The 15,188-nt window shown below is 36.6% G+C and overlaps 1 protein-coding gene across 12 annotated transcripts in view; it reads left to right on the forward strand.

The window, feature by feature from the left end:
• DCAF8 (DDB1 and CUL4 associated factor 8) overlaps positions 1-15,188 on the forward strand; it is an 85,711-nt gene that overhangs the window by 28,671 nt on the left and 41,852 nt on the right. For all 12 annotated transcript variants that reach the window (XM_007481655.3, XM_007481656.3, XM_056816169.1 and 9 more), the window contains 5 exons: positions 1,961-2,071; positions 9,781-9,853; positions 10,297-10,354; positions 10,831-10,938; positions 12,636-12,766. In XM_007481655.3, coding sequence (XP_007481717.1) covers positions 1,961-2,071; positions 9,781-9,853; positions 10,297-10,354; positions 10,831-10,938; positions 12,636-12,766 — 481 coding nt within the window. The remainder of the gene's footprint in view (positions 1-1,960; positions 2,072-9,780; positions 9,854-10,296; positions 10,355-10,830; positions 10,939-12,635; positions 12,767-15,188) is intronic.

Here is a 15,188-nt window from a genome sequence, read left to right on the forward strand (position 1 = left end):
CTATCAACAAAGACCAGCCACCTTCCAAAAAGTTCAAGGAAGGGGAAAAAACCTAACAGCCCAAACCAAAAGCCAAAATCCCCAAATCCCAAAAGGCAAAAAAGCCCTATAAAGGCTAAAGCCAAAAGCCCTCTCAGTAAGCTCAGGCCCGACTTTATATTCCAGCAACTAAACATCAATACCACTAACTAATCACCACCACCCCCCTCACCCCACCCCCCAACAACCAACCTTTAATGACCAACTCATGCCCAGTAGCCAACTTCTACTTCTCTGCAACTGCCAGCCCTAATTTTCTGAAACTGGCTGACCGTTATGTCAGCCACTGATTCCCCCTAACAGTCAGCAACTGACAGGCCAACCAATTGATGCTCGACCCCTTTTGTAACCTTCTTCTACCTCCCTCCCCATCTTTATGGTTTCTCCTTCCTATATCTATGGTTTCTACTGCCTGTGGACTGATTAATTCCTATGTCTCTATAGCAAGAGACCTCCAGGTGCCCCATTAAATTGAAAAAGGAATAATAAATTCCTTTTTATAGTAGCCCACTTATTCTTACTGAGCCTCCATTTCTACTTTAATCAGAATACAGTGAATAGCTAGATTCTGTTGTATAAATCCTTAAAATTTTGGCCCTGAATGGGGAGAAATTGGACCTGGCAACTCATACTAAAAAAGATTATGTTCAATATACATGTAGTCTCACTAAGCTAAAGCCATTAAATCTGTAACTTACTCCTGCTCAGACTTTGTATTAACTTTTTGTGTTAGTTTTCCCCTGCCCTTTATTTTATTTTTAAAAATTTATTTATGTATTTTAAAATATTTTTTCATGGTTACATGATTCATATTTACTCCCATCCCTTCTTTCCTTCCCACTTCTGGAGCTGCCCTGCCTTTTATTTTAATCTTATTGCACCTATGTGAAAAGACATGCTATATGATTTGGTTATCCCTGAAATTTCAGGGTCAGAATGATTGACCCCAGACCTTAGAACTCTGGGAGACAGCCTTTCCTGTAGTATAGTCAGAAGAATGTCCTGGACTGGTTTTTCAGACTTACAGTTCACAAACAAACCACAGCTTTGATTCCAAGAGATGGTTAAGGATGCTATTTCCCTTTGATAATATTCCTTTGCTAGGACACGTTAGGGCTTGTTATTTTTTGATGCTCATTTATAAGTCTGATTTAAAGTGTCATTTGTCTAAAAGACATAATCGAGGTGACTAGAAGATTCATTTCAGCCTTCTATGTATAATTTTTCCTCTCCAACAGATTACAGAGAACTATTTGTAGGTAAAGGTCTGGGAGATCTTAGGTGAGAGTGCTGTTATCTGTGTAATCTCAATTTAATGTTGTTTTGAAATTATGCCATTTTGGGGGCAGCTAGGTGGCTCAGTGGATTGAGACCCAGGCCTAGAAACAAGAGGTCCCTGGGTTCAAATCTGGATTTAGACACTTCCTAGCTGTGTGACCCTAGGCAAGTCACACTCATTGCCCAACCCTTACTGCTCTTCTGCCTTGGAACTAATACACAATATTGATTCTAAGATGGAAGGTAAGGATTATTTAAAAAAAGAAAGAAGAGAAAAGAAATGATGTCATGCTGATTAGGTCCTTTGGTCTTTGTGCAAAAAGGTCATGAAATAACAAAAGTAGCAAGTGTCTTCAGAATGTGCTAGCTCAAAAAAACACTCCAGAAAATTATTTGGTTGTACTTTATTAAAGAGAATTCCTTAGAGGTGTTTAAAACTTCTGAAGTGTAACGTATGGTAAATATGTGTTTTTTTTTGTATTTTTTTAACTTTGGAACAAGAAAAGCTCTTTTCTCTCTTTCCAAATGAGAATCTGTTTGGTTTCTTGTCAGCCCTGTCTGCGCCTCTCTCCCTGCTCTCACTTGCCGTGACCATCTGGACCCTTTGGGGAATGTAACTGTGTATGCTCTTCTACTCTTAAAGGAAACTGGTGGTGACGAAGGAGAAGGAGAAGAAAGTTGGGCTATACACAATCTACGTGAACCCCGCCAACACTCACCAATTTGCAGTGGGTGGGCGAGATCAGTTTGTGAGGTGAGTCTCTAGTTCAGGGGAGCCCTAGAGAAAGTGATAGTCCAGCCAAAGGGGTCAAAAGCTAAGTGCTATCCCAAAGAGGTATACGATAGGCTGGGAATTACTCAATATTACTTTCCCCAAATGGTTTGTCCTTCAAAGAGTTTAACATATTTTCAGAAACGTTTTCTTCTTTTTCTGACTATTTCTGTGCAAAGAGAATGGTCATAGATAATGTCTTAACCTATGATATGGGAATAATCAAACCTTAGAGTGATTCAGTTACTTAAAGACCAAGGTTGCACAAGTGAGTCAATGTTGAGGCTTCTGGGCAAAGGCTGAATCAGTATATTCTTCCAGCTGCTTTATGTAAGTGAATAAAGATTATAAATTGTGAATTTAAAAATTTTAATCCTAGATTAAATATAAGCTGACTTGATGGCAGTCCGTGAGTTCAGGGTTTTCCTGATTTCTATAGAATGAAAGAAATACTTTTTTCTTTCTACATTGCCACTAGTCACATTTTTATTATTGTGACTAGAAGCCACATGCAGATGAGGCCAAGGTTATGGTTTTGGTTTCTTCAGGACCCACTTAACTCCCTCTTGATCTACAGTCTAAAACCATACCCTTCATTGTTAACATATATGTATGTATGTTTGTGCACACACACACACACACACACACACACACACACACACACACACACACGGAGATCAGGAACAAATCCAGTCCCACTACTATCAACTTCAAAGCTCAGTTCTGATGATAGGTTTAGTAACATTATCTCTCTTTTTTTAAACTTTAAAGCATTTTGTCTCCTTGCTACCTTTCCCTCATCTACTGGAAAGAAAGAAAATCAAAATCCTTTCAGCAAATGTGCTTAAATTAAGCAAAACAAATTCCCATGTTGGCTACTGCCAAAAATGTGTCTCATTCTGTATTCTTATCATCTTGTTGTCAGGAGTAACATCTGTCTAGATGAAGGATAGTGTTACTGTAATCATATTCTGAAATGAATTTTATTAATGAAAATCATTGGGATGTCATAGTGTTTTGTACTAGGAATGTGGAGATCTGTATTCCAATTATGACATTGCCACTTAGCTTTGTGATCAAATTACTGTTTTGAGCTTCAGTTTCACAAGATCATACATTTAGAGCAAAGGACCACAAAGCCTTCTGGTATTATTACTTCCTTGTTTTACAGATGAGATTGATGCCTAAAGAAATTATGTGACTTGCCTCATATAGGTAGCAAAAGACAGGGTTTGAACCTGGCCAGTCCTATACTTTCAAAGCCAGTGCTCTTTTCACTGTACCATATACAAGGGGGATTAGTCTAGGGAACCTATTTCACAAGACTTTTGTGAGGATCAAATTACACAAAAATACTAAGTACATTATTAAAATAAGGCAATCTCATTTTTAGATCTATACAAAATCAGTTATGTGAATGAGTTACCCTTACCCTTACCTCCAGAGTCCTTACCTTAACATATCAACTCTTCTCAGAGAACTTAGGTGTTCTCTTCATAGTTTTTCACCTTTCTTTTTCCCCCCACAAAAAATAATTTTTTCTTATTCCTAGTCCTTTCCTTCCTGCTTCCTCAGTTTATCTGTCCTTAGCACACAACAGAATGTAGAGATTTTCTCTGAACAGAATGTCAAGACTTATTAATTCTCATTTCTGAGGCTACTTTCCTCAACCAGGCCATTGGCCCCTTTGATGATATTTAATAATCTTCCTGGAAATCCAGAATTATAGTTTCTTGCACAGAGTTCTAGCTTCTTTTTGATAACCTTCATCTATGAAGATTTTGCCTGCCAAGAAGAGCTCTTTGGAATGAGTAGCAGAGTTAGTTAGTTACATTGGAAATAGCAGTTGGAATTCCCTTGTTCTAAAGCTGACATTTCCCTCTGGGATATAATGAAGCTACAAATTGGCCCTGTGCTTTAACACAAAAGGATCAGCACTTAGGTTTGCTGTTTTCTATCAGTATCAACACCTGCCATTTCTTTATAGTTTACAATACTCAACAAATAATGGGTTGTTTGTTAAGCAGGAAGATTTGGAAGTGTTGAGGCATTCTAAACCTCATGGAAGGAGTTAGTCCTTCAATGTACCAGTGTACCAGCTTTCCTCTGTTATTTTGTTGCTGACTGCTCTGAACTTCCTTGTCATCTCTTTTTCCTTCTCATAATTGTTCTGTAAAAGGGGCTGGAAGCCTAATTTCAGACACAAAAAAGAAAATATTAGTGAGTAAATATTTTATATTAAAAAATCCATTGGCTTTCTTTTGTGGTCTGAAGGGTTTCCTTTCAGGAACCATAGTGGAAACAGTTGAAACCTTACATAGATGCCTAGTTCCTGAAACCTGAGATTTGGGGCTCAGGAGAAGGTTGTGGAAGGAGTATGCACTTTTGTTAACCATGGAGAGCTGTAGCCAATACTTACTTGGATACTTTGATAAATCTGTTATCAATGTGGATAATTTTTCTAACTGTAAAAAATCTTACTCCATCTATAATACAAATTTTTGCCTAATTCTTCCTATAAATTTTGCATGGTAGATCCCTATAGCAAAATAGAGAGTACTGCTCTAAATTCCTTGACATTGAGTGAATACCAGACTGCATTAAGAGCTGTCATTTGTTCATCACTTGTTCTTCGATTTTTCCTTTTCTAGCTGTGTAACTCTTATACACCTCCTGGCCCTTTTCCTTTTCTGGCTATACATCTTTCTGAACCATTGGGCCTATCTACCTTCTCTACCCTTTGGTCAGTCTACAAAAATTTGAATCTTTGGAGATTTATATTCAATGACTTGCAGTCATGTAGCATCAATTGTTTAAAAAAAAAAAAGATAAGTCTGTTTCAAAGGGGTCATTAAAATTGCTGTAATTTTTCAGCCTTTTTTGTTTCTTTTTTTTTTTTAGTTTTTTTTTAGTCCAGTTCATTGTGCATGAGATCTCTCTATCTAAGATATATCTGCTGATGGACTAGTTTTATGCATTGTCCATAGCATTTCAAATCACATTCATTTTATAATTCAGTCAGGCATTCTTCCTCTTTGTTTTTTCGAGTGTGAACAAATAGGCTATACTCTTGAGATTTTGAACCTCATTTAGGAAGTCATACAATATTCTAGAACTTGATTCAGTTGACATAGTATCATCCACAATGAGAAAAATATGAGGAAATTGCCCATCTATAAAAAGAATAAGCTTAATTGGTTTGAACTCTGGGCTATGTATCTTCCATGTTAGTGGTAAACACCTTTTGTCTTTATGTTGCCTATATTCCCTCCCCTTTTATTTCTCCCCTCCTTCTCTTAGAACAAAGGTATTTTTATAAGAAAAAATGGAAGAGAAAAATGAGCAAAACCACTTTCTTTGAATAAACATCTTATTGCTTAATATGAATAATTAGTACTATCAAACAATTCTCAGAATCAAAAAATTTTGCATGATTTTTGACATATACTTTTGACATATCTTGTTGGATGAGAGCTTAATAGCAGTATTTTGCTCTTTGGAATAAAGTGCTTTTTAATAAACAGTAAGCTAAGCTCCATGAAGTAATTTTATTATTTGTATCTTTGGATTAAAGTCATATAGATTTGCTTTAATTTGAAGGGTCTTATCAAGTTCTTTTTTGGATTTCTCTGTCTTCTCATTTCCTTTGACAGATACTAGTGGATAAGTCACAACTGTTTTCATGGTTGTTTTTTTTTTCCCCCAAAACTAAAAGCACTATATAAATGCTAGCTCTCCTCCTCCCTCCTCATTGTTTTTCCTTATCTTTGAGCATGTGACAAAAGTGTCTTTTATTTGCCTCTCCAACTATATACCATCTTTCCATTTAGCTTCAACTTACCCTTTCCCCTATATGCTTTATTTAAAATAAATAAGATATCTAAAAAGCAAGGTATCATTGTAATTTTCTAAAATAAATTTTTTTTTCTGTCAGCAAAAATCTGCTTTTTCCCTGAATACATCACAATTGAGAAAGAAAAACAAAGCCCATTACAAAAATCTTTATCAAAAAAAAAAAAGCTCAGTTTGTATTTTCAGTTCTATACCTCCCTATTAGAAAGTAAGTTGCATGAAACCTCCAGAATTATGGTCATTCATTACAAAGATCAGATTGTAAGTTTTCAAAGTTGTTTACTTTATGATATTATTATAGTGTAAATTGTTCTCTTGGTTCTACTCATTTTACTCTACTGGTTTAAATGTCTTTCTAGAATTTGCTCACTATTACTGTCATCATTTCTTATTGCACAATAATATCCTGTCACATTTATGTAATTTGTTCAACCATTCCCCAATAATGGACAGCTTCTTAATTTCCAGTTCTTTGCTAGCACAAAAAGAGTTATAAATGTTTTTGTATATTCTTAGTTAAAATTAGTTTTGCTTAGGACTATTCCCTCCCTTAATAATCAACCCTCCCTTTTTCCCTGTTGAGTGAAACTCATCTCTACCCAGTTGTATTCTCTCTTTTGACCAGTTCAGTTGAGAGTGAGGTTCAAGGGTCTGTTACGTTATTCTGCCTCGTCTTCCTTGATTGTATAGACTTCTTGAGCACCCCGTTTGTGAGATAATTTTCCCTACTCTTCCTCTCCCAACCCTACTTATCTTTTCCATACCTTTACAGAGGCACATTGAACTCACATCCAGTCTCAAATTCTTCTGTAGCTGTATGAATTTGGGCAAGTCACTTAACTCTTGTTTTACTCAGTTCCTCATTTGGAAAATGGGGGAAATAACAGAATTTACCTCCCAGGATTGTTGTGAGGATGAAATGAGATAACGTTTTTAAAGTGCTTAGTACAGTGCCTAGCACATAGTGGACACTTAATAAATTCTTCCTTCCCTTCCTCCCAAGATTATCAAGACGTAAAAGAATCCCTCATAGACCTTCTAATTAGACTTCTTCAACTACCCTGATGATAGGATTTAGAAAGGACACTTGTCATTTCTCCATATTAGAATATAAGCAGTTATCTTTGTTTTAGTCCCTTGTGATGTTTACTTTTTTTGTGTTTCTCTCAACTCTTGTGTTTACACTTAAGATTTCCTAAATAGTTTTGCTTTGTTCATTAGCAATGCTTGAAAGTCTTCTATTTTTATTAAAGATCCATTTTTCTCCCTTGTAGGATTATACTCAGTTATTCTGGATAAGTTATTCTTGGTTTCAAACTTAATATCCTTTGTCTTCTAGAACATTGTATTATTCCAAGATCTTCATTTGTAATAATCTTTGCGTTTGCTAAATCTTGTGTGATTCTGACTGTGACTCCTCAGTACTTGAATTCTTCTTTCTGGCCACTTACAATATTCTTTTTTTCTTTGACCTGGTAGTTCTGCATTTGACTATTGCTGGAAGTTTCCATTTTGGAATTTCTTTTAAGAGGTAATTGGTAGATTTCCTCTGGGCCCTCTGTTTCTGGATAGTTTTCTTGGCAGAAATATGGGCAGTTTTCTTTTATGATTTCTTGAAGTAAGATGTGTAGATTTTTTTTTTGGTTTGGTTTTTAAGGAATCTGGTGATTCTTAAATTCCTCTCTTTGATCTATTTTTCCAGGTCAGTTATTTTTGCTATTAGATTTCTTGTTTCTTCTTTTTTTTTCCCCCTAGTCTTTTGATTTTGTTTTCATATATCTGTTGTTTCATGGAGTCAGTTAGCTTCTGCTTGATCCAGTCTCATTTTCAGGGAATTTGTTGCTTGTGCAAGTGTGCCAACCTATTAATTTCTTTTCCAATTCTTCCATCATTTTAATTTCTTTTTCAGTTTTTTCTTCTAATACTCTTATTTCATTTATTTAAAAAAAATTGAAACTTTTTTAAAAATTCTGTTTTATCTCCTAGAAATTCTACTTGAATTTATGCCTGTTTTATTTTGAAGCTTTGCTTATCAGTATTTTGGAGTCATTCTTTTCTTCTGGGTTTGTACCTTGAACTTTATTTTCTCCATAATAGCTTCTGCAACTTCCTTTTGCTTTCTGGTTTCATTTATAGCCCAAAAAAGATAAGACTAATGTGAATAATTTTTGCCAGTAGAATATCCATTTGATCACTAGATAAAGATCTTACATTTTAGAGTATCAGGAGCTAAATTAATATTCATAGTTTAACAACTGAGCAATTCATATTTTGCCATCATCTGGTGAAACTAGAGGGGCCCACCAAAGGCAGTTATTTCGCATTTTTCTTTGTTTTATGGATTTCCATGACCAAAGAATTCATCACTTACAGATCAACCTGCTAATAATAAACCTCAGTATACTTATGCTGAATCTAGAAAAGCAGATACTTTCTGTCAGTGCCTTTCAAAAACCTTCCCAGCATGGTAGAACTTATTGAGCTTGCACTCCCTTGGTATAACCTTCATTGATCCAGGGTCATATCTAGGTTAAAATGAAGCAGTAGAGCAGGACTTTGTGGAGGCTGTGGCAAGTAAAAGGGGGGAAAAATTCTTGGGCAAGTGGAGGAGGTAGCCTTTAATGAGTCTTTGTTACTATATTCTTTCAGCTAGTTTAGAAATGTTTGAAAGGTAGAGAGTGAATAAGGATGTGTCTGGGTGGCAAACTGCTGAATTCTGTTTAATAAATATAATTCTACCACAGCTTTGAAAATATGGCATGAATATTATTGAGTATCTATTGTGTGTAGTATATCACAGTGCTAAGCACCATAGTAGGATTAAAAGGTGAACAAGACATAGACTTTTATTCTAGTTACAAAGAGAATGACACTGCCAAGTAATATACATCATATGAGTGTAGTTTATAAGTATTTTAGGAGTTCAGAGAAAGATGAGACAACTGCATATTGACATAGTTGAGAATGACCTCTTGGAGAAAGTGGGACATGAGCTGGGCCTTTAAGGATAACTAGGTTTTAGATAGGCAGAGAAAAGGAAGAAGAGGCTATATATGAAAGGTCTATGTAAACTTAGTACAGATGTAAGGAAATATTCTACCTCTGCTTGAGGAAAAAAAAAAGTTTTATTGCTGCTCTTTTCTTTAATATCACTATTGTTTTTCACATTGGCTCCTTCCCATTTCCTATCCCTCCTTTATAACAAATAAGTTTATTCCAACAAAATGACACATTGATGAGGTCTGAAAATATATTCCTTTTTTAGTCTATCATTTTTCTTTCAAAAAAGCAATAATACTTTACCATTGGTCTCCTGAAGTGACGATTAGTCATTGTTTTGATCAAAGGACTGAAATCTCTCAATGTTTTATACTTTGTCACATTGTTGTAGTTATTATGTAAATTGTTCTCTGGTTCTGCTTAATTCAATGCATCAGTTCTTACAGGTTTCCCAGAGTTTCTCTGAATTCTTTGTATTCATCATTTCTTGGGGTATGGTAATAGTCCATTACATTCACATTATGTAATTTGTTCAACTTCTCCCCCATCCTACTAGTTTTTTTGCTATTATAAAAGGTGCAACTATAAATATTTTCTGTCTTTTGTACTTTTCCCCTCTGTCTTGGACTTTGGTTTGCCACCCAGGTAATGGTATCACTGGATCAAAAGATGTGCACATCTTAGTGGCTTCTTTTCTGACTTAATTTTTGGTAAGGGCCTTTTTGCCTCTCTATGGCTGCTACTTTTTTAGTTTGCCATTACCTTCCTCACTTCCAGGAAATATACTATGCTGTGGCAGTCATGCATACAGATTGATTTCTTGCTTTTTCCTCCCACAGGATTTATGACCAGCGTAAAATTGATGAGAATGAGAATAATGGTGTGTTGAAGAAATTTTGTCCTCATCATCTGGTAAAGTACATAATATGATGGTTGGCTTTAGGCTTGTCTGACTTACTTTGACTGTCCAATTTGGAAAAGAACTGCCTTAGAAGATATTGGATTCCCTTCACTGGAGTTCTTGAAGCAAAGATTGAATGACTACTTGTTGTTGGGCATAATATAGAGGAGATTTTTATTAAAGTACAGATTGGACTAGAGGTCCCTTTCAATTCTGAGAATCTGTATCTCTCTCAAGTTTGGCTCTGAATAGTTCCCTGGAGTCTTGGATTAGATTTCATCATTCCTCTTATTCAGCAGATCCTTTATTGTGCGCCTCAGGACCTCTCTCAATAAGAGATAGCAGGCCAATTTCAGTAGTTAGAGGGGTTAAAATCGTAGGGGAAACCTATTTTCCTGGAAAGATGAATAAGTTTGACATATAGTTGGATGTCAGTGTCTATTCTTTGTTGCAGGTAAACAGTGAATCCAAAGCAAACATTACCTGTCTTGTGTACAGCCATGATGGCACAGGTATGTGGGCAGTACCCAACTCCTAGGCTAGCACAACCAGTCCAGGGAACAGTTGAGCATGAGAATGTATTCTTTTTAGAGCATATCACTTTGTCACAAGTCTGGGTGGGACTGTTGGGAAATCTAACAATGAACATATATAGGGAAGATATAAAGGGAACAACATCCTCTTGCTCTGATATGCAAGGGGATCCTCCAGAGCATGCAGGTCTTGATTGTACCTAGCTAAGCCCAAGTCTCAACTCCGTTTACCCAGTAGGTTCTTATTGTACATAACTCATTCCTAAGTTAGTAGCTATTATTATTCTTAGTCCTTTGCCTTTTCTGGATAGTATGTCCTAAACACATGTTCAGATCACCATCTTCAATGTGTGCATTTGGTGGGAAATTGTCCTCCAGTTTATAATTCTGGTTTCTTCTGTTCATAATTCTAATTTCTTCCTATGCCTTCACCACTATATCCTTGTTTCCTATAGAACTCCTTGCCAGTTACAATGATGAGGACATTTATCTCTTCAATTCTTCTCACAGTGATGGTGCCCAGTACATCAAGAGATATAAGGGGCACCGAAATAATGCTACAGGTAAAGAGTCTGACTTATATCCCGTGCTTCTGTTTCTATGGGGAGTTGGACATTTATAAGGCCTGGAGTAGGCAGCCATCAGAATTTTCTTCCTGTCAGTGTGGGTAATTGAGGAACTGCTCCACATGAAATGGAGATTTCTCTGGGTCACTGTACTCAGGATAAATGAGGCTCAATGAGCTCAGATTTCTAGGTGAGAGTCTTATACAATTTGTGGAAGAACCTGGGAGAATCTTTCTTTTAACCTTTGATACAGAGAGTCATAGAAAAGAACTTGAAATTTGTCCAAATTTTTGTGCCAAGGTTCTGACTACTTTCATTTCAGCATATAGGTGTTATAGGAAATGAGCACATATGTATTAGTAGCTTATAAGTCAGAGGGAGAGGGGGGCAATGTTGAATCCCTATTGATTCACATGAAAAGGGAGAGCAGGTGACTGGTAATAGGGATCGGGTTATGATCATAGTTGGCATATATGTAATGCTTTACATAAGTGATCTCTCTTGAATCTCTGAACAATCATCTGTAAGATACTACAGATCATATCCTTATTTTGTAGATTAAAAAATGGATGTTTAGAAAAGTAAGTTGCCCATGGCTGTATAGCTAATAAAATGCCAGATGTAGGATTTGAATCCAGGTGTTCCTGACTCCTAAGTCCAGCACTCTTTTTGTCCTGGGGGTTAGCAGTACCCTAAGTACCATTGAAAATTGACATCTAAGCTATTGGTTGCTATCACACCTGACCTAGAAGTTATATCTGTCCTGGATGTTACGAGATTGGGTGTGATGGTCTTAAGTCATTCACCCGGGTAATTTTTCTTGGCACTGGCAGGACATAACAGATCTCAACCTACTAGAGAAAAGATAGCAGGGATACTAGCCTGAAATATTGGCAATTACGCAACTTGGTTATAATAGTTCATTGTTAAATACAGAGAATATAGTACTTTTTAAATCTGATTTTCAGTATCTGTTGAGAGTAAATGCTCCTGGTGCCTGTGAAACAAATGTTCATCAGGCTGGAAAAGTTGATGACTTTGGAGACATTGATAAATCATTTTTTGTGATGATATTTTTTTTTAAACTAGGTAAGTTCCTAGGGTATAGGATAGTAATGCCTGGGTAGTTGTCAGTAAAACTGGGATAGCCAGATAGTCCAATAGAATAGCTAATCCTGCATGAATTATCAAACTGGACAGATTAAAGTTGGTACTGAGGAATTGTAGTGTAGTGGAGTACATAATGTATTAGGAATCAGGAAACCAGAATTCATATCCCAACTCTATGACTTAGAAGCTGTGTGACCTTGGGCAAGTCACACTTCCTTTCTGAGACAATTTCCTCATTGTTAAGATGAGGGATTTGGTTTGTGTAATTTTTCTCAACTGTAACATTTTTTTATTATGAATTGCTGAGTACCTGCCTTAAGAGTAGGTATTTGGAGAAATATAAATAAGCTCTGGGGTCTGTGGTAGTTCCCTCTCTTGTGGTCATTTGCTAAATGCATGTGCTCGCTCGAGTTCTTTATAAATGAAATGGATCCATTGGCTCATAGTTGAGTTAGAACTAGTGCTGGTGCTGAATGAGGAACATGAGCTGGAATATCTGGTCATTTTGCTCTGAGCAAGGCAGATGGATACAGGCCTGGTGCCAACCCTCATATGGGAATCTTTCCCCTCACTTCCCATTTCAGTGAAAGGCGTCAATTTCTATGGCCCTAAGAGCGAATTTGTGGTGAGCGGCAGCGACTGTGGGCACATCTTCCTTTGGGAGAAATCGTCCTGCCAGATCATCCAGTTCATGGAAGGGGACAAGGGAGGCGTGGTGAGTGTGGTGTGGTGGGTCTGGCTGGCTCCCCAGCCCCCCAACCACTAAGGTGGGTATAGGCAGTAACATAACATCCTCTTTGTGGCAGGGTTGTCTCCCAGGGGTCTATTCAGTTAAATTAGAAGACAGTAAATAGCCTAAGTGCTGAGATATTTGAGGAACATGTGCTAACCTCACACTGTTTACATGGACTTTTTTTTCCTTTTTCTTCTTTCCTTCTACAATTTTCTCTTATATCTCTGCTCCTATTAAGGTAGGATCCTCCAGAAGAAAATAGAAACCATATATAATATAACAAACATTCTCTTACCTATGTGCAGCAACTTTTTTTAGCACTAGCTTTTCCCAAGAAAAATGTGATTTGGAGGGGTGGGCAGTCTTCTCACTGCAGTCTGATTCTCTACTCTAATTATAGATATTGTCATACATCCTTGTCCTCCAATATATTGTTATTGGATCTGTACTCTGCTATGTTTCTCTTGCTTTACATAAATACATTTAGATACAATAAAATTTATGTAGAATTTGGGAAGAAAAAATGTGATTCCAGAAATACTAGTGGAAGGACAGTTTTTTCATGCATTATATTCTTTTTCTTCCTTTCCCTTCTGTCTCTGTCTCCTCATGCCTTCTTTTTTGTGTATATGACCTCAGAAGGAAGAGCAAAGGACACTACTGTATAGATAGAGGACCTGAATTTGAATCCCAGTCTTGCTCAAAATTCTCAGAACCTGAATTTCCCATCAATAAAATGAGAGGTTTGGACTAAATGAACTCTTAAGACTACTTTTGATTCTAGGTTATGTTATCTGACTTATGGACATCAAAAGGAATTTGTAGTATTGGAAAGATGAGCTCACCCCTGACTACCCAGTACTTTTAGGAGCTAAAGAGACACTTTTCTAGCTTTAAGGAGTGCTAGTTGTCTCAGTATCTTGAAACTTGGGTGGCTGGGGAAAACTGGCTTTTATCCTATTTGGATACTGCAGCCATAGACCCCAAATATCTCCAGGTTCACTTGGAGTGATACTTGATGGTCAGGGCTCTATTTTGTGTTGTGATTTGTTTTTGTTTATAATAATGGCTCTACAAGTCTTATTCTGATGATGCTTCCTCCTCTGGAGGTGATCCTGGGTTCTTGGAAAGTAGTGTCCGTAAAACATAAGCTTTGGCAGATTTTAGAAAGGCTTCTGCATGTGGCTACAGACTTTTTTATGGACTACCCTAGTTAAGTGCAGAACATCATTGTACCTGGAGGCTGACTACTAAATGGTGCTTTCTTTGGCCATGAAAACCCAGGAAACTTTAAGGGGGGGAGAGGAAGAAATGTCCCTCAGGCCTGTGGAATACCTTTCAGATTCTTTATTGATGGTAACAGCTGTTGAAAAGGGGGAATTACAGTTAAGAATTACAGTTCTTAGACCATCTATGAAAATTTACCTGTTAACATATTACTAGAAAATTTGGAACTTCTCAATACTAACATTCTCAATATAAATGAAACCAAAAGATATATAGAAATAACTGCTAAATGGAAAGATAGCTCAGAAGGCATTCCTTGAAGATACAGATAACGGAATAGATGGACTTGGTTTTATCAGAGACAAGAAGAAATATTTCATGGGATATTTTTTCATTTATGCCATTTTTTTTCATATTTGTGATGAACATAAGCATAAAGAAGATAACTTATGTAGATGTCTGTTGCAGAGGATTAGGAGTTAATGAAATTCTATGAAAACTCATAAGACCAACATATTTTAATATGCATGACACCTATCTTGAAAAGGAGAGTCTGGGTGGGAGAGGGTATTTGTGACCAAAAAATGCATTGGAAATATAGCTCAGCATAAAAAAAAACAACACAAGAAGCCAAAAGCTTTTAGATTACTCTGATAACTTTATACAAGTATAACAGAAATACTTTTTTTCAAGAAAAGAAACAAGAATCACTGGACGTTAGTGAGCACTGAACAAAATTGAAATTAACTTTCAGCAGCTACAGAAAGAATGACTGGTTACTATTACAAAGTATATTTGTAATAAATTTTGTAATTTTATTACAATACAATAATAAAAAATGTAAAAAAATTGTAATAAAATAAAAAATCTAAATTTGCTGTCTGGGTAATCAAACTACTTAATTGTCAAAACTGTAAGAGGTAAATTAAACAAAGATTCTAGCCACGAGGCCTTCTCCAAGATGAGGGGCCTCTCCAGAGGCTAGCCCTTCCGGAAAAACTAGGAAAGGGAGTCAGTTTTTTCACTCATCCAAGTGGCAGTCCAAAGGGAAGCAGTCTGAGGTCTCAAGCCTGAGCTCCTCCAAGGCCAAGTTCAGGGGGAGGGGGGGCGGGAAACCTTGTTAACAAGAAGTTACCACCATTTCTAAAGGCAGTTCTTTGCATCACTTCCTGTGCCT

The sequence above is a fragment of the Monodelphis domestica genome, chromosome 2, assembly GCF_027887165.1.
Source record: "Monodelphis domestica isolate mMonDom1 chromosome 2, mMonDom1.pri, whole genome shotgun sequence".
Lineage (NCBI taxonomy): Eukaryota > Metazoa > Chordata > Mammalia > Didelphimorphia > Didelphidae > Monodelphis > Monodelphis domestica.